The 19,615-nt window shown below is 37.6% G+C and overlaps 2 protein-coding genes across 3 annotated transcripts in view; both read right to left on the bottom strand.

Annotated features, from left to right (window-relative positions):
• Positions 1–19,615, bottom strand: part of LOC145986500 (coenzyme Q-binding protein COQ10 homolog A, mitochondrial) — a 169,836-nt gene that overhangs the window by 126,523 nt on the left and 23,698 nt on the right. The gene's annotated exons all lie outside the window — the stretch shown is intronic.
• The window catches only part of pea (ATP-dependent RNA helicase pea), a 103,103-nt gene that overhangs the window by 76,712 nt on the left and 6,776 nt on the right, over positions 1–19,615 (bottom strand). For both annotated transcript variants that reach the window (XM_083120572.1, XM_083120573.1), the window contains exons 2-8: positions 13,404–13,510; positions 10,966–11,051; positions 10,501–10,775; positions 8,369–8,836; positions 6,066–6,186; positions 5,026–5,187; positions 1,363–1,478 (exon numbers count right to left, since the gene is read on the bottom strand). In XM_083120572.1, the coding sequence (XP_082976698.1) occupies positions 1,363–1,478; positions 5,026–5,187; positions 6,066–6,186; positions 8,369–8,836; positions 10,501–10,775; positions 10,966–11,051; positions 13,404–13,497 (1,322 nt within the window). In that variant the 5' untranslated portion in view covers positions 13,498–13,510. The remainder of the gene's footprint in view (positions 1–1,362; positions 1,479–5,025; positions 5,188–6,065; positions 6,187–8,368; positions 8,837–10,500; positions 10,776–10,965; positions 11,052–13,403; positions 13,511–19,615) is intronic.

Here is a 19,615-nt window from a genome sequence, read left to right as displayed (position 1 = left end):
CAATGAGAATATGATCTATCTGATTATGAGTTTTACCATCTGGAGAAGACCAGGTATATTTATGGATATCTTTATGTTTAAAAGTGGTACTTTTCACAATTAAATTCTATGAGGTTGAAAAAGTAATTAATCTTATAGCACTATCATTACTTAATTCATGAAGACTTTCTTCACCAATAGTAGGTTTAAATGCCTCTTCTTTGCCAATCTGTGCATTACAGTCACCTAACAGAAATTTCATATCGTACTGGGAAAATTTATCAAAGACCTGTTCTAACTCTGTATAAAAATCATCTTTAGTATTATCATTATCTTCCGTTGGTGCATCAATGTTTATTAAAATAATTTTGCACCACCTACTTTGTAAAACTGCATATGATATCCTATCATTAATAAATTCTACTGTTTTAAGGGATGAGATAATTCTATTATTTATGAAGAAACCTATTCCAAAATTATGATTTTCAGTACCACCATAGAAAAAAAGTATAATTATTAGTATTACAATTACCTTCTCCTGGCCACCTAACTTCCTGGACAGCTACTACATCTAATTTATACCTAACTATCTCATTAACTGTACACTGAAATGGCCAAGGCCGGTAAAGACTCAGAACATTCCAGGTGCCTAATTTAATATCCTTATTCCTAATGTAGATCTTATCCTTAGTCCATGGATCTCCCAAAGTAGTCCCCACCCGGAGATCCGAATGGGGGACTATTTTACCTCCAGAATATTTTACCTTGGGAACATCCAAGGCCTCATATTGCTGTTTCTTGACATGTATTTTTACAGTGGAGAGTTGTCAGCTTTACGCCTAACCCCCAATATGAATGGAGGACCACACCTGTCATTGGTCAGCGGATCCCTCAGATCTAGCTGGAAGGACCACATAGTAGTCCACCAACCGTACCCCACTTCTGTCAATTGTGGGACGCTCATAGAGCCATGACAGGACAGCTCTGTAGATACCAACAGAGCAAAATATTGACCATTTAACTCTGTTGGTTGACTAACTGCAGTGAACAAGCCACTGGGCAATGGGGTCATCACATCCCTACACCATTATGCAATTATATATATTCATAATTTTATATGATATAATATATATAATTTATGTTTATCGCTTTATACTTAAAACTAACTATTCCATACTTTGTACTGTATTTCAGTTAAATAAGCCATGCACCCTGCTTTCAAATTTTCAACTTTTTATCTCAATGTATTCATTAAACTTCCAGCTTTCCTCTCAAGAATTCAATGATATATTACAATTGAATTTATGTTGAACAGAAATTTGACTGCAATCAAGTAAAACTAACTGTGGATATTAAAAGACAAGATTATACAAACTGACTTACTTTTCTTTGGGAACAAGAAGTTTGTGGCTTGTGGGATTGAGGTCCTCCCCTGTATCTTGGTCGACATCTTTTATGGACAGAGACACTTTCTGGCCAGTGACCGAAAGAACTTTAACCTGCAAATAAAGAAATATGATCAGGTAACTTGTAAAGAGGCAGATTAAATTAAATCTTCACATGGACGTAAAGGATCAAAGTATAGTATAAGATGCTGAAAAATGTAAAAGAATTTTCTTGCAATATTGCTCCCTGCTTAGCTTCATTTTCATCACATATCTACAACAAAGATATCTACCTAGGTACTATCGCACTTTGTGATACCCTTATAACAGTGTTAAGCTATTAACACTGGTCAATTTTAAACTATAAATACTATAACGTAATTGCAGTAAGCATACTACAAGAAAACCTCGTTAATACGAAGTTCAAGGGACCAAAAAATGTCAACTTCGTATTAAACGACTTCGAGTTATCCAAACTTTTCAAGATGGCACCCGTTTTCAGGTGTAAATAAAGTAGAGTATATATTACAACCACAAAGGATGTTTTATACTTGGTGGAAGCTCAGAAAATAAGCTTTATATGTACTATATAAAAATATTGTACGTTTTAAAGTAAGTGTAAAAATGTTACACAAAATGAGAACACGGAGCTTAACGCGGACACAAAGATTCCAAGGAGACGGTTAACACCATTTATCCTGCCTAGTTATACAACCGGTTATGCACGGAATGCATGTTGTGGCAAAAAGTCTTTTAAAAATGGTATTTTCTTTTAATTGTGCAAGTCGTTGCTCTTCCACAAAATTCTTACAATTTTAGTTCATAAGAAACCCGTTTGCATGGAGACCTACGGAAAGGAAAACAATCTCGTTTATTGCAAGAAGTGAAACTCGGAAGAATCTTGACAGTAGTCACACTGGCGCGAGCAAGAGACTGGAGATAATCGGACAGAATGTATATTGGATTTTATGTGCGTTCACTAGAACATTGTCCGTTACAGGATTAACTGGTAAGAGAAGATTCTCTTGGGAGAGAACACAACCTTTCCCTGCCACAAAACAAAACAAAAAAATCGGGTCTGTAAATTTCGTTCTGGTTCGGCTGTCTAAAACACATCGTAAAAGAAGTCATGTATTCTTTGCTTCAGTTAACTTCATATTCCACCCCCCCTCCCCCTTTGCAGGGATCAATTCAAACTCTTCCTCAACTTGCATTGTAATCTATTCTGAAAAAGTAAACACACAACTTGCGATCTGTTTGCACCGAATGTGTATCCTAGGACACATTAAACAGTGCCACACTCGATAATCACTCTGGTTTGGATCCCACTTTAAACAGTATATTTAGTCCCGCTTAGCTCATCAGCATAAAATGAACTAAAGTCAAGCTTTACGAAACTTGCATATTTTCAGATTAATCGAACAATTTATTGTAGGTTTCAGGAGTATTCTGGAGGTCAAACACTCGCTCCGCCAAAATGTTTCCTCTCGTATTCCTACATTGAGCATTGCGGTTTTTTTTGTTGTTTCTTTTAACAGCAGCACACTAATGGTTCTGAAGAAAAGCGGGAATTATATGGCTTTGCGAGATTCAAAACAATAACCCTTATTCCTTCGCACTGGATGAGTCATTGCAGTTATCGGCAAGCGAGAGCTCTCCAGACGGTAGACTAAACACTGGTGCCAGCTGCAGCATAAACACAATGAGACCGACTGGAAGTTAGAGTAGCAGCTGGCAGAAGGGAAATCATCGGCATTTTAAAGGTAACGCAGTTGTCGAAGACCGAACTTTTATCAGCAGTGTGAAAAAAAAAAAAGATCCTTGCATTACCTTTTACCATGCAACAGAAACAGACAATAATACGGACAATATTTCCTATCCAGACAGCTGCATTCAAACAAGAAAGAGGGACCTGAATTCTGCAATTATCACATTACCATGCACACCAGTGGCAGATAATGAGCTGTTGTAGGAGAAGGAAGGAGGTCACTTTACTTTTACTTATCCTGCGGTTTTTGTTCGGTTTGAAGAAAGTATTCAGAACTGTTTGCTTTTTTTTAGACGCCAAAGGAAAGGAACCCATGTGCGCACACGAGCAAGAAAATCGTGGCCGAAACAATTAGCAAGGAACCCCCCCCCCCCTTTTCCATTTGTTGATAGATAAAGGGGAGAAGTCACTCAGACAACAAAACACTGTTTTGGCAAATTTTATGACCGGTACAGTTAAGAAACGTATGAAGCGGGAAACTGGAGTTGCAACATACGTAAGTTCGACGTCAACTTTTGCAGAAAAACTAGATGACAACGCATTAAGCGGGTTGACGATCTTTAGTTGGCCTATGCGGCTTTGATTATCTGTAACAGTTTCCCCCTTTTTTTTATGAAGTTCTACAGGGCACAAAGAACACGCTTTTAATGAAAGTGGTTACTGGAAGTTGTCGGCTACAAGGCCAAAAGTTGCTCGCTCACGGGAAATTGCTGTATCTCGAGCTCAGAGCTAGACAGATGGGTGAGACTTTCAGGCGCCACGCATCTTGTATTTTGGAACATTCGTGCAATCTTATCTCGCATTTCTCATCTAGCACTGGTGAATATTTCCAAGGTGGCGTATTCAGCAGGGAAAAACCTTTACCTGCCATGCACATTGACAAAGAATGTCAATGTCCAGCAGGCATTTCGGGCTGCTTCCCTCGAGTTGTCAGCAGCTCTTAGGACAAGGAAACATGTCAAGGTCAAGTTAAAGTAACGTCCAAGCTCTCTCCACATTCAATCTTCTCTTGTTGACTTACGCAGGTGTCTACTTCGAATTAAGTGAAACCAGTTTTGCGGAAGGCTCTTGTAAACAACTTCGTATTAAAAATTATCCGTATTTCGATTTATCTGCACTGAAATACATTATAAATCCTATGTTATCGGCTGGGGAATGGGAAGAACTTCGGATTAAAGGGTACTTCGTATTAACCAATATCGTATTAACGAGGTTTTCCTATATTGTGTAGTATGTACTATCTACTAGTAGTGTGTGTTTAAAACCAGTCCATACTATTGGCTTGTGATATGCATTACAATATCAAATAGCACAGATAGTGGTTAGCAATTCACTCTACGATGCTATGGTTCGAATCCTGGCCTGGACATGGATGTTTGTGAGTGTCCATTCATCAATTTCATCATGTTATCACACATCCCCATCTTCGTAAATTAGCCAAAAGGGGCACAAAAAGTGAAGTAAAATAAAGCAAATGAATCAAACAAACTACTAACACATACAAACAAACAACTTTTCAAGCAGCAATGAAATATTTGTGTATCTCTCCTGGGTGAAAATGAGGTTCCCTGTGGTCGCTACACTGTGCCATGAAGGCACATAGGTAAACGTGGAGGCAGGCCACCAGACATTCATGATTTCAGTCATTTTTTAGTGGTGTGATCAGCTGAATTTAACCTTCCCTTCCTCAGGTACAAATTTATTAGATGTTGACTGTCATTTCCACTATGAATCTACCATTGCTGGTTGGTACTGGATATCAGTGGAGTAAACAACTTGTAGCCATGAACAAAAACATCAAAATGTTAGGAAAAATATTACATAGTAACTACACACTTAACTCCCAGAATCTATGCTCACAAGAGTTAATAAACAACTAGACTCAATACAAACCTTCACTTTTTGTCCTCTTGTCACAACATCTGCAACATTGGTGATTCTACCCTCCCGTCGAAGTTGAGAAATGTGAACGAGGCCTTCCCAGCGTCTGCGTAAACCCTCAAGCTGACAGAAGCAACCAAATGGAACGACATTGGCCACTTTAGCAGAATATATCTATGGGGGAAAGAATAGATGTGAATACTTGCAGAAATATTAAACAAGAAAATATGGCAATGAACATATTAGAAAATCTCTACACTTACATCTATAAACTTATGATTTGACTTACTTCTATCCATCCAATATTTTTACAAGAAAACCTTACAAATTGATACTGCCTACAGAACTTTAGACAATTATGTCACAAGTAATGGTTTTATAACTATTAAAACAATCATGATACCAATGATATATGGCAGGTTACAAGGTAAAGAATATGTTTCCATAAAAAGTTCCTGAACAAGATAATAAAAATTTGAGCAGCACCAGAGTGAAAATCATTCCCTCTTTCTCTCTGCATCCAAAATGAAATTGAAACACCTTGAAATTTTCTCCATATATCAAATATATATCCATATATGGGTGCAGCAACTGGTCTAAATGCATATATTACTGCATATCAATTACATAAGAATCCAGTTAATTGATAATGTTGCCTAGCTTTTCGTACAGTTTTGGTTTCATCTGAGTTTATGATCTTATTGTACGGAAGTTATTATTTTGCTGAAATTATTAAAATGAGGTGTACAGAAATGTGCCCTGTCTTACATGCTCACCATAAAGTAGCAAATTAATTTTAAAACTTAACCCCATACCCAGTTCCCTTTAATAAATAAAATACTGGTTAATGCCTACACACACTGGTCATCATCGGCTCAGCCCTATAATGAAATATAACGAGTCTGCATCAAGGAAGAAGCAAATACAATAGAGCCACAATTAAAGCAACATTACAAACATTTTCCAAGATTTTTATCTCTAGCATTGAGCGTTTGAAAAATCTATGACTAAGATCCCTCTGAAATTGCAATATAGAAAAAATATTTCATTACCTTTCCAACCTCAGGTTCAGAGGCTGGCTGATGCTCCAGAGATAGATCTTGATTTTTCTTCTCCTTACTATGTGAACGCCTTTTCCTTTTGTCCTTCTCAGAACTACCACTTCTTTTATTTCTGCAAGAGCATATCAAATTTTTACATACACAAATTAAGTATAGCTTAAAATTAAGGAACCTTTTCAACATAACAAACTTTATCTTCCCGGTCTCAACACTGCAAAATATTATAATTATTTCCCAGATTTTACATTTACCGAAAGTATTTTAGTGATAGATCTCTACAAATGTATAACTGAGGTTGCACTATAATCTGCTGAGATCATCCAGATAGGATAAATATTTCAACATGATTATTTCCTAGATATATGATTGTTAATATGTAAACCATTCCAAATTTAAGACCATGTCATTTCAATAATCTTAGCACAGCTGGGGAAATGAAACACTCTTCTCTAAATTGGATAACTATTGAGCATCAAGAATTTTAACTGAAATAGCTATTAGAAATAATTTGTAGTTAATTGATTGATTGATTGATTTGCTTCATTTTACATCACTTCTTGTTCCACTTTTGGCTAATTTGCGAAGAAGGGGATGAGTGATGATATGATGAAATTGATGAATGGACACTCACCAACATCCATGCCCAGGCCAGGATTAGAATCTGGGACCCCTGGCATCATAGCGCAATGTGCTAACCACTCTGCCATGGGGGCTGACAACTTGTAGTTAAGTTGTAAGTTTAAGTGAAGCCAAAAACTGGATTTATCAAAATGTAATTTTTCAACAAGTAAAATAGTACAGTTTAAAAAAAATTGTAACCTCTTGGACAAAGTTTTAGGTTCACAATATTTATTTCTATTTTGATATTTTATATAGATTTAACTTTACTATTACTGTTACTATGACCCATATATCTCCAAATTCACACATGGTTATATTAACACACACAATTTACTTGTGTTTGAAATACTGTGTACTTCCTAGTGCTTTACTAAGTGATAGATTATGTACATAAAGGAAATTACAAGAAAAGTGTCTAATTAGATGAATTACTATTTGGCTGGTATAACGTCTGGAACAAGCACCTATACACACAAATACAGTGGAATCCTGATTTTATGTTTTTTTCAGGGGACTAGGCAGGCTTAATGTAAAATCCGAGAACATAAAATCAAGGTTTCAATGCACATTGCACACTACTGTTCATAAGTAGCATTTCAACTCTACAGACTCTGAAAAGCATGTACAACGAAACCTGTTAAAGAGTATAAATCACATTAATGCAGAAAAAAATGACTTCTTCAGTGCAATGCTGCTGCTGAAGTTCCAGATAAAACCCCAAGCCTGAGCACAAGTGTGTCTTTGTGAGGGTCCCTTCCTCATTTTCACCTAATCATCATTTAACCTCATCATTGCAATTATCCTAAAGAGGCAGACAAGTAACGTAAAAGTAAAAAAAAAAAGAAAAACATATGAGGGTGTGCAGTTTTCAGGGCACTTTCTTTAAATAATCACAAGTCACATTTTACATTTTATGCATCTGTATTCCTAAGTTATAAACAACAAAGGTAACACCACAAGTGAGAATGTAATACAGCATGTATCATAATTGAGTCAACAACTTATCAGGTTTATTGTTAAAAATTATCTCAAACACAACTATCAGGTTTGTTGTACGTATAACAATGAGAAAAACCTCAAATTTTGTTTTCATGTGCAAGATTTCTGTAAACACGGCCATTGTGTTGCTGGTGTAGTGTTAAAGAAATAGGCAACTTTTGCAGGTCCAAAAAAAGCAAGCTGTGTCTTAAAGTTTCAAGAAACTAAGTCCGCAACGACTGTACAGCGATGGTACCGTTCAACCTACAAGAAACCGGCGACAACAATAAAATCAATTTACCAGTAGCACAAATATTTCGTTGTTTGTGCGTGAAGGAACATACAGGAAGACCACCTAACTTGGAAAATGCAGGAAGTGCTCCAACACAGACCATCAAAATCAACAAGGCGAGCAAGCTGAGAATTGGGTGATGTTTCTCATTCCACAGTTTGGAGGGTGTTACACAAGAAAAGTGTGGCAAGAACTCGAATTTCAATGGGATGTGTGTCACATAACTGGCAGAAGCCACATTGAACACTTGTAGACATTCATAGGAACTTGAAATGTTACTGATTGATACAAAACAAATATCACCGTTGTATTCCATATAGTTTAGTCGAAATAAATTCTTAAAGTTGTTTACTCTATTATGAAACACACAGTATATAAAATCCTAATTTTAACTGACCAATACCTAATATCTGATTTGTCATCATATTCTTGTCGCCTGTCTCTGTCTCTGCTCCGACTTCTGTCAGTATTTCTTATCTGTTCCCTATTTCCTCTTCCCTCCCTACTTCTCCTCCTTCCCCGACTTCTGCTGTGCCTCTCTCTACTTCTGTTCCGTCTATCTCTGCTTCGGCTTCTCCTGCCTCTACTTCTGCTTCGTCTTCTTCCCCTACTTCGACTTCTTCTGTGCCTATCCCTATCCCTACTGGTACTTCTCTTCTTGTCTCTACTAGTACTTCTCTTCTTGTCTCTACTCGTACTTCTCTTCTTGTCTCTACTGGTACTTCTCTTCTTGTCTCTACTCGTACTCCTTCTCTTATTCTTGGAAGGACTCTTCCTTGACTTTCGGTTGGGATCCTCTATGCCCAAGCACTGACGTATTAATCTCTCAGCTACACTAGGACTCTGGGAATGGCTTCTACTTCTTTTAACCCTGCAAAATGTTCACATGTAAAAAAAATTAACAGACTTTTATGATAATCTTGAATATGAACATACTCTTCTGATAATCCAAGGTTCTTGTAACTTCCTTTAATATATAAAGAATAAAAATATTTGTAAGTAGTGCAAGGTACAGGTACATGAAATAATTAATTAATCATATTAACAGCTGCTTTTTTCAGGGCGTGTATAATCTGTACAGTACTTTGATAAATTGGACAACAAAATTGAATAATAAAAAAATTTCAATACATATTCCCTTAATCTCATACATGAACATTTAAAAGTAAAAATATGATAAATTGGCAAGATAAAATTTCCACTAGCAACCTAAGTCACATTTATTTGCAAGTGTAATTGAAAGAGTAATCTTAATTTTATTTTAAACCAACTATATACACTATACACGCCACTAATCAAGTAATAAGAAGTTGTAATCATTAGTTGTAATGGTAGTATTCATTATTCATACTGATTCAAAGTTGTATCAGTTCACTCTAACCGATCTTGGACATACACCTCTGTAAAAGTTGACTCACCCTCGCTCGGAAAAAAGGCGGTTAAAGCTCTTAACATTTTTTCTTGCAATGGTTGGAGTTCGTTGTTCGTTACGCAGTCTGCCAAGGAGGTTGATACCGATAAGATCCGCATGAACACGAACTAAGTATTTGATATTGCAATTGCAAGTTAAGTTAACAATCTGGTACAAGTGAACTGGAACTACAGAGGATAGTTTACCAGATCTTCACTACGAAAGTTTAGTGTCATTACTAAGAAGAATATACGAGTTTTTGACTGAAGATTGTAACTCGTTGCTAACTGCTTTGTGTCAAATGAGAGTGAAGAAACTTATATTACTAGGTGTCTGTTGAGAGGAAAAAATACATCTCTCACAAGTTTCATAAGGTACAATAGTGCACAAATTCTAAACAATATTAAAAGGACATCTGTGAACAGTGCATTTCCAGGAGAATCAATGGAAATTGAAGAAGCTCGACAGGAGTTACGTTTCATTGATTTACCCCCCCCCCCCAAAAAAAAAAGGAAATTAGCCTACAGTGTGTTTAGGGGCAATACAGTGTGTTAAGTGATTTAGTAAGTGGTTAGAGTTAATCGAGTTCAACGATCGTGTGAGGATGTTAAAGCCTAGTGTGGAAAAATTAGTATTATATAATAAAGATATTGCAATATTTAGTAACAAAGAATAATAATAATAAAAAAAAATTGGGTGTAGGTAATATCATGTCAAGTGTAATAAACATAACTGGTTATTGTATCTCAACAAATAAATACCAAAAGCTGACTGCTCAGCATATTTCAGTTGCGTCTGTAAACCGCTGATGTCTGGTGCCTGAGACTTGTTTTATTATCAATACCGAGCTTCGCTGTCAGTCTATAGAGTATAAATGCTCTAAATTAAAAGTTCACATTCATAAAGAGTAGTCTAATTTAAAATAATTTTAATTAAAAAATCCACTGTTGCTTTTGTATGGTAGTGTAAACCTGGGACGTCAGTCTCAAACTTCAACTACATATTTTTATTGATAGTCTCAGATATTACTGTTTGCTAACTTGCAAAATCAGCATGTGCATTTTACTGATATAATTTTCTCTACCATGACAAAAATGCCAATGCTAGAAAAAAATTACGCTTACCCCTGTTGTGATGGAGCCAGTGATTCAAACAGTGCCATAGCATCATTGACTACTTTCTCCTCTTCTGTGTTAGCTTTCTCTTTCTTGGGTTTCCGATGTGTTTCCTCAGACAGATTACCTTGAGCGGAGGAGTCATTGGGTATTGCCAAACCTGGGAACTTCTCGCTTAAAACATCTTTCTCGGTTTTTATTTTCTCATGCTCTTTGCCAGATTTTGGTTTCCTTTTGGGTTTCATGTGTTGGATAATTCGAAGTAAGTTGGCAATGAATGAATCCTGCCAAAAAATAGAAAAATCATTGTAGATTGATTGGCTCATATTGCATTTTTTTAAAAGTGAGTGAATGATTTTTCTACATATTTATAATTATCTTTTTAATTGCATGCATTGCTTGTCAGGTCATTTTATTTCTATAATACAGTTACAAAAAAAAATTAAAAAAAATAGCTCATCCCTTTGTACTTACTGAAAATTCTGCTCCATTCTTCTCCAGGACATTCTTGAATTTATCAAAAGTATCATTCTCTTCAGACAGGGATATGATGAATTCAGCTGGAAATAAATAAAATAAATAACAATTTTTCACAAGTTTTACAGAAGTTTAAGGAAAACATTCAGAACACTTAGTGGTTAACAGTGTCACTTTGATCTTTGTAATCAAAGGGTCCAGGATTGACTCTTAGTGGAGGCACATTGCAGAGATTTTAAATTGTAGGTCCAGTCCTGATTAGCGTATCTAAGAATAAAGTGGGCTCTAAACAAAGTAGTAACTAGTGAATGAAGTGTTCCTTTCATGTAAATAAAAAGAAAGTATACATGCAGAGCAAGACAGAAACTGCGGAAAACCAAGGCAGCAGTGGTCATTACTCACAGCAGGTCAAGAAATAGCTGTGTATATGTCAATGCTAGTGTGAGCACAAATGTGTGTATATACCATGTAGGACCAAAAAAATATTTTTTTGTGGACTTGGAAAAGGTTAGGAAATTGCACTCACTTACTGCATGTTGCGGTGTAACACAAACCTTCGTCTCTGGAGTGGAAGACCATAATGTTGTCTTCCATAGGTTTGATTCAACTATGGATGTTTAGTGGAATTACACTCAGATTGCAATCAAACAATAATATATTCTTGAAACATAAACACTAAATGATTACACAAACTTTGCCATGCTGCAAAGCGATGAAAGAAATGAAGCACCGTGTATGCTTCAGTATCACTTTCTGTTGTTTCAGAGCTTTTCAGTGATCTTGTTTGGATGCTTTGTAGCTGGGGAAAGAATCTGTGAGGAAGTGAGTGTTTGTTGCTGGTGTTTGTGTTCTGAATTAATCGAAATGAACATGAATTTGGGTTTGTTGCTTGTTTGAGTTGGGTTATTGAGTTCACTTTTTGCACAGATAGGTTAATCAGGACTGGGCCTACAGTTTCATGAGATCCGAACTACCGTTGACTGTGCCTCAACCGTGTATTGAACCTGGGACCCCGTGACTACAAGGCGACATTATCACTACGCCATCGGGGAACCCAAAGAGGTGAGTGTATTATTCAGCAATTTATATTAGCTTCGTTTAGCTCGAGGGAGAAAAGTGTGGAAATGAAAATCGTGGAAGCGAGGTGACCAACATCCAATTTACCTGACTTTAAAGAATTATCTCATGGAGGTTTTGTGCGAGACTTACAAAAGTTTGGAATTTATTGTGGTGAGTACATCATCCATGCATGTGTTTCTCTTGGATGGAGATTGTAATGTTTATGTCACCTGAGTCAGAAGCGCCACCTTCGCTACTGTGTCCAGCTGAACACTCACTGTTCTCGGTTCAAGCGTATGAACAGAGGAGTGTACAAAACTGCATTGTTCTGTCATCTACTGATTAAAATATAACTAATCATCAATTGTGAGCTCAAGCTAATTGCCAAGAAACATGTATGTGTTAGTGGGGGATGGAAACATCATTCTGCACAAGGGCACAGGAAGTGATCAGTAAGTCATTAATCAACAGGAAATTACATACTGAAGTCAAATATATTTACAGTATATTGATTGGAGGAATAGTAAGTACATTTTACTATCAAAAATTGGATTCTGAATAGCACCTCAGAGCAATAAGAACACATTGTTCACTAATGTTACAGAAAGATAACAGAAAAACATAATTCACAAACTAAGAACTAATTAGATTTATCAATGTAATTCATACCAAAGCGACAACCGTCACTTGGGAATGAACATTTTACACAGTAGAGGCATGGCAGGCCACATAAGCCTCCGTTCGATTGATGAAAACCTCAAGCAACATGTGTTGCCTGTCAGTTGTTGCTTGTGCGAATTCTTTCTTTTGATAAAAAAATATGGCACAGATTTTTCTTCTCTTGTAATTTACTCAAGTATGTATTGTACATGGTAAAAGTGTGTTTGTTAGCCCTAAATTTTAGTTTTATTCTGGGTTCAGCATTTAAAAACAAACTATAATAACAATACTGTAATAATTCATCACATTACTTTTTGCAACTAATGAACGAACAAGTTCTGTTCCTTTTGTTACAAAGGAAATTTTGGAAGAAATTGTACAGTAAAAAAAAATATTTATTTACTTTAAGTGTGATAAATGATAATATGTTAACATATTTCAAACCAAATTTACTGAATAGGCTTATATGCTAAAAAAATTGTTTGTGAGGAATTTCACATGGACAATAATGTTGCATATTGTAAAATATTCCAATTAGAGAGAATCACAAATATGTAACAGGGAGAAAATGATTAACTCATGCACAACAACTACAGGTAGCTATTTACTAAAAATACAGCTCCACAGTACTGGAAGTTGGTACTTCAAATAACCATATTCATTCAGGTGCACTTACATGCATATAAATTCAAAAGAAGGCTGCATACTGCACTTACCAAGATCTTTGTCATTTAAGCCTAGATGGTTCTCAAGTTCTGTACAAATTTTGGACACCAAAGAAAGATGCTCAAGTTTTTCAACTTCATCCATGATTTACCTATGCCTGAAATAATAAAAATAAGAGTTAATATCCAGACTTCGTATTGATTTGATGAGATATTAATTAAAATTAGATGTTGTTATATTTAAGTGTGATTTTGTAATCGGAAAATGAAAACAGAGATCACATCCCTTACAGTTTTTATGAATAACTATTAAGAGCCTTAATTTTGAGTTTCTCTACTGAATATGCCAAACTTGTCAGTCCTTACTGAACAGTGTCTAAATTATAAATCCTACATGGTTGCCCACAGAGTGCGCACAAAGCCATGTCCTTCACTTTTCCCTCAATCATTCCTCGGCCGTGTTCCAGGTAAAGTCCTGTCTTGTTACAAATAGTTGCATGATTGCTAGGCCCGTCGGAAATGAACCAGAAAATTAAAGTTGCCACCGAGTGTGAAGTGCATTCAGAGATTCGATTTCTGAATGCACAGAATATTCGTCCCAATGAGATTTATCATCATATTTAGGCTGTGTATGGTGAGGGCATATTGGATGAATCATCTGTCAGGCATTGGTGCCGAATGTTCAACAAAGAAAGGACAAATATTCACGACGAAGAGTGGTCTGGGCATCCATCTGTCATTACAGAGAACTTGCAGCAGAGAATTGACGAGTTCATAAAGAACCAGAGATGCTTCACATCTGACGAACTTAAGAAGCACTTCCCTGGCTTTAGGACTCCCTTCTTGACCACAATGTCACGGGTGATGAGACTTAGGTTTCACATCTTCCCACTTCTGAAGTTATTTTTGAATGGACGAAGAAGAAATTCCAGGAAGCTGTTAAAAACTGGTTCATTAGACTGGCAGCAGACTACTACGATGAAGGCATGCAAAACGTTGTCACAAATGCCTGAATCATGGTGATGAGTTATGTAGAAAAATGACCAAATGTATTCTGTAACAGGTCAGTAAAATAAAAACTAATTCTCTTTAAAATTCAAATTCTTTCTAATTGACAACTTTCTTTTCTAAAAAGAAACAGGTACGACTTTCTGAACGACCCTCATATATGCATGTACCAGGTGTGCCAGTTAATAATTCTTAATTGATCCGAAAGAAAACAAGTGTATCTGGGGAGAAAGGCAACAAATGCTTTATTCAAAGTATGCGCCATCGCTAGCTATACATTGTGCCCATCTGTCCGTCAAATTGTGGATGCCCTTCCAGAAAAATCGTTCACATTTTGAAGTGATCCAGTCAGCAAGCCATTGATGAAAACAAGTGGTAGTCCGAAGGGGCTAAGTCTGGTGAGTATGGCGGGTGGGGCAAGAATTCCAAGCCAAGTGCAGAAATGGTGTGTCTGACACCTTTCGCTGTGTGTGATGAGGCGTTGTCGTGCTGCAAAATCACTTTTCCGTGTCTTGTCGCCCAATCTGGGCACTTTTTGATCAATGCATGGTTCAAATTGATGAGTTGTTGATGGTAGCAAACGGCATTTACTGTTTCACCTGGGCTTCCCCGATGGCGCACTGGTAGCATCATAGCCTTGTAATCAAGGGGTCCCGGGTTCGATACCCGGTGGAGGCACATAGTGGTTCGGATCCCACTTTAACTGTAGGCTCAGTCCCGATTAGCCTTACTGTGCATAAAGTGGACTTAAACACCAAATCAAACCAAACCAAAACTGTTTCACCTGGTTTCAGAAGCTCATGGTACACCACACCCTTCTGATCCCACCAAATGCACAGCATTGTCTTCCTTCTGAAGCGATTCGGTTTTGCGGTCGATGTTGAAGGTTGTCCTGGGTCAACCCATGACTTTTTGCATTTTGGGTTCTCGAAGTAGATCAATTTTTCGTCCTCGGTCACTATCCGATGCAAGAAAGACTTTCTTTCATGCTGAGAAAGCAACACTTCACACACTGTTTTTCGCTTTTCCATTTGTCTGTCATTCAGATGATGTGGGACCCATTTTCCTGCCTTCTGGATCTTTCCCATGGCATGAAGACGATCAGATATGGTTTGGCGACCAACATTTAACTTCTCTGCCAGTTGTTGTTGCGTTTGGTATCGTCTTCGTTTAACAGTGCTTGCAATTCGACATCTTGGAATTTTTTCGGCTGGCCCGGGCAATCTTTGTCTTTCAAGTCGAAATCACCACTTTTAAATCGTCGAAACTAAGGCACACACGCATCTTGCGTTAAAACATTGTCACCGTATGTTTTCACAAGGAAACGATGGCTTTCACTCGCGTTTTTCTTTTGATTGAACAAGAAAAGTAGGACGTGCTGCACATGCTCCTTATTTGGTTTGAAGGTCAACATGTTTCCCACACAAACCCAATATCACGATCACTCGCACTTGGTTGTACATCCACGGCGTTTTGACAGGTACTGTCGTGGCAACACACTAACGTAACAGTTGAGACTGTGCACCAACTCTTGCTTCCAGCGCCATCCAACGACGAAATTCAGTATTATTAACCGGCACACCTGGTATGTTTGTGAGTGCATGTATAATTAAAAGAATCATGTGTAAATAGGCAGAATAGGCATGGGGGGGGGGGGGGGTTACACCAAAATATGAGCATAAAAATATACTAAAAATGAATGACTGTTTACACAGACTAGGCAGACTTAGAGAGCCCACTAGAACAGGCTCAGGGGTTGCAGAGACCTGTACTGATAAATTACCTTTTGGGGGTCCTCCATGACTAAAGTAGTTTCATACAATTGGTACATACTTGTTATATATATTAGAAAGTTTAAGAGTTGAATTTATGAAGAGTTTATGGGTTGAATTGGTTATAATTTCAAATCTTACATTGCTGTTGTGATAACTTGTTGTTTATTTTATTGTATATTAAAGAAGTTTAAATATAAAAATGTATGAACCCACATATTTAATTTAAAATACCGTATTTACGCATGTATAATGATAGGGAAAAGTGACAATCAATTATATCTCATATATAATGTGCAGTATAATCCAGTTTCAAGAAATAGCTTTTTAAGTTGTAGGTCGTAAAGCTATTGTTATGCTGATCAAGAGTGAATGACATCATACGTATTCAATGAATCACGTGTTGCTATGTGGACCAAGAGGAGAAGAATCTAATCCTAGTTTAATACACCACCTTTATAGAATTAATAAAAATAAAGAACAAATTATATTAAAAATTTCACTTAATAAATAAAATATAAACAACCAAAAATTAATTATGCCCCGGCGCCAACCCAGCGTCGAATAACACGGGTACCTGGGGGAAACCCTGGGGGGGTAAAGGCGGTCAGGGGCGTGATGCTGATCACATCACCCCCACTCACGACCGGATCAAGAAAGTGTGTGGCGTTACCCCCATATCCCCTATACGCCTTCATGGCGTGGTGCTAAACACAGGGGAGCACTTTACTTTTTACTTTTTTTACTTTACTTTACTTTACTGTATGCCATGAGTCACCAACCCACACCACCTACCCCCTCTCCTTCCACTGTGTTTAGCATCGCAAAGCTGCCACTCTTTAACCACCTTATTCATTCTGTAGTAGTAGACAGCGAGATCAAAATTATGTTATGAATTTGCAGTGCTCAGGAAGTTATTTTCTATTATTTCTTGCTCAACAAATACTGCTGATACACATCCCATGTGATGGAAGGTGCATTCTCAAATTCCACCAGAATGGCACTGCTCTTCTTGGCATCGCAGAACATTACATTACAAAGTAAAAAATCATGGGAAATGGCCTTCAAACTTTTATACAAGGTTTTGCTCATTCCCTTTTTAATTTTTTCTAAAAACAAGAACTTCCAAAATATGTACTTTTTTCATGACTAACATAACATTCATATGAGGTACATTCAGGATCCTCAAATTAGCAGTTAGCAGCACAAGATTTCTTCCATTAAAGCATTTACACACTCAACATATATAATATTATTTGGCCAGTAATACATTTTAATTATTATTTTCTTTTTCCTTATGATTTCTTTCATCCAAAGTACCATAAAAATCAGAATGTTCCTTCATTTTGTGATGAAGTTATTTCAACCGCATTTCACATTAGTGTCACTATCTTGAATGGAATACTGTTGCCATATTCAGAAACTACAGGATTTAAGCTTTACAACGATATATAACATGATAGTGTTTTATAATCATGAAAAATCAATGCAAGTGTCACAAAATCATGGAATGACCTTGTACGGTTTCATGTTGGCTGTCCGAATTATTCCGTGCATAATATGCACCACAGTATTTGGGAGCAAAAATCTTGGAAAAAAGTGCACATTCTACACGAGTAAATACAGTAATATATATTGTGTGTGTAACACAATAGCCCCATCTATTTCGCTGCACTTTTTGACTTGCTTTGCACCGAAGCGTCTAGTTGGTTGCACGGTGCAACACAGAGTCGTAGCCTAGTTCGTTGATTTGGAGTGAAGTAGTGTATTTGGTGTCTGCACTATCTGCATGTGTATGTAAGGTGTATGGTCACATGGTGCGTGCTAACTAATCAAATGACCGTTTAAAGCAGCAGACAGGCATCTGTTGAATCTTCTGAACTCGAACACCGCTTTCCATCTAGTTGGTTTAATGTAATTATCTAATTGAAAGTTCGATCTTTTGTGATAACAGTTCTGAATGTTTACTATTGTTTGCAAGTACTAAGTAATAAAGACTAGCTTTGGCATGAACTTATTTTGTTATCTAGCTTTCACCACATCATGTGGCTTCCTCAGGAGATAGGACAAGAATAGTCAAGATTTAAGACATGGGAAGGTAAGTTAAGGTTAAAACAGGGTGGCTACAAACAAGCAGAAATTAAATTCCCTGACTTTTCCAGGTTTTTCAGGAAAAAATTTACATTTTTCCCTGGCAATTACAAACTAAACTAAATCTATGTTTTTGCAAATGAAAATAATAAACCCATACAGATACAGGTATGGATTTGTTACGTACCAATATTATCTTCTAAGAAATTGACTCAATTTCTCTATTCTCTATGGTTTGAATTCAAACAGCAAAATAGTGAATTTGGAAAATTAGCCAGGGAAGGATTACGGAATTTTATCATACGCAGTAAGTTTAAAATAAAATACTTGATTATTTTTAAAGTTACGACTAAATTAGATAAGAGTGAAGAGTGATTGATTAAGAAATACAATTTGTAATTTATCAGTCTCCTTATACACTGGCTGACAAAAAAAGTGAAGCACCCAGAAGGAGTGGTCGAAGATTACCCCATTTCGGTATACATGCATACCATTGATGTGTGAGTAAATGATTAGATGTACAAGGATCTGTAATGTGTAGAACGCCCACCAGAGGGCATTTGTGACGTCACCTAGTGTTGCTGATAAGGTGGGACCAGTCACCTGCTGTGAGTCAGACAGTGCAGCACGAAGTTCAGAGGAAAACGAAGCACCAGTGATGCCTCGCAGATGCGTTAGACAGCCGATCCAGCAATTGACAGCATTTGACAGAGGCCGCATTGTGGGACTGCATGAGGTGGGTTGGTCGTATCGGGCAATTGCCAGGCATGTGAGCCATTCAGATGTCACAGTGGCCCGATGTTGGAATCAATGGGTACATGAGGGCACCCATGCACGTCGTGCAGGTTCAGGTCGACCAACAAACACCACCCCGAGGGAGGACCGTCGTATGGCACTCCAAGCAGTAAGGGATCCCACAACTTCGGCACCCGTCATCCGAGAACATGAACTGGACACTCTTCAACATCCTGTGAGTTCCCGCACAGTGTCTCGACGACTCGCATCCGCCAGATTCGGGTCCTACCGCCCCATGCGCCGGTTGCCGTTGACACCACAACACCGACGCCTGCGGTTGGTGTGGTGCCGTGCTCGGGAGGCATGGCGGAGGACGAATGGCATCGCATCATGTTCAGTGATGAGTCCCGCTTCTCCATGACCTCCGATGCCCATCGTGTGCGGGTGTGGTGTCGTCGAGGGCAGAGGGCACATCCTGCCTACATTGTGGAGAGACACACAGGTGTGACCCCTGGCATCATGGTGTGGGGAGTCATTGGCTATGTGTTCAGGTCACCTCTAATAGTGCTTCGGCAGACTTTGATGGCACAGCGATAGGTCTCAGACATTCTGCGTCCACACGTCCTACCCCTTATGGCACAGCACCCTGGGACAGTG

The sequence above is a fragment of the Lepisma saccharinum genome, chromosome 4 (assembly GCF_977018435.1).
Source record: "Lepisma saccharinum chromosome 4, izLepSacc3.1, whole genome shotgun sequence".
Classification (NCBI taxonomy): domain Eukaryota; kingdom Metazoa; phylum Arthropoda; class Insecta; order Zygentoma; family Lepismatidae; genus Lepisma; species Lepisma saccharinum.
This window is presented reverse-complemented; position numbering and strand designations above follow the sequence as displayed.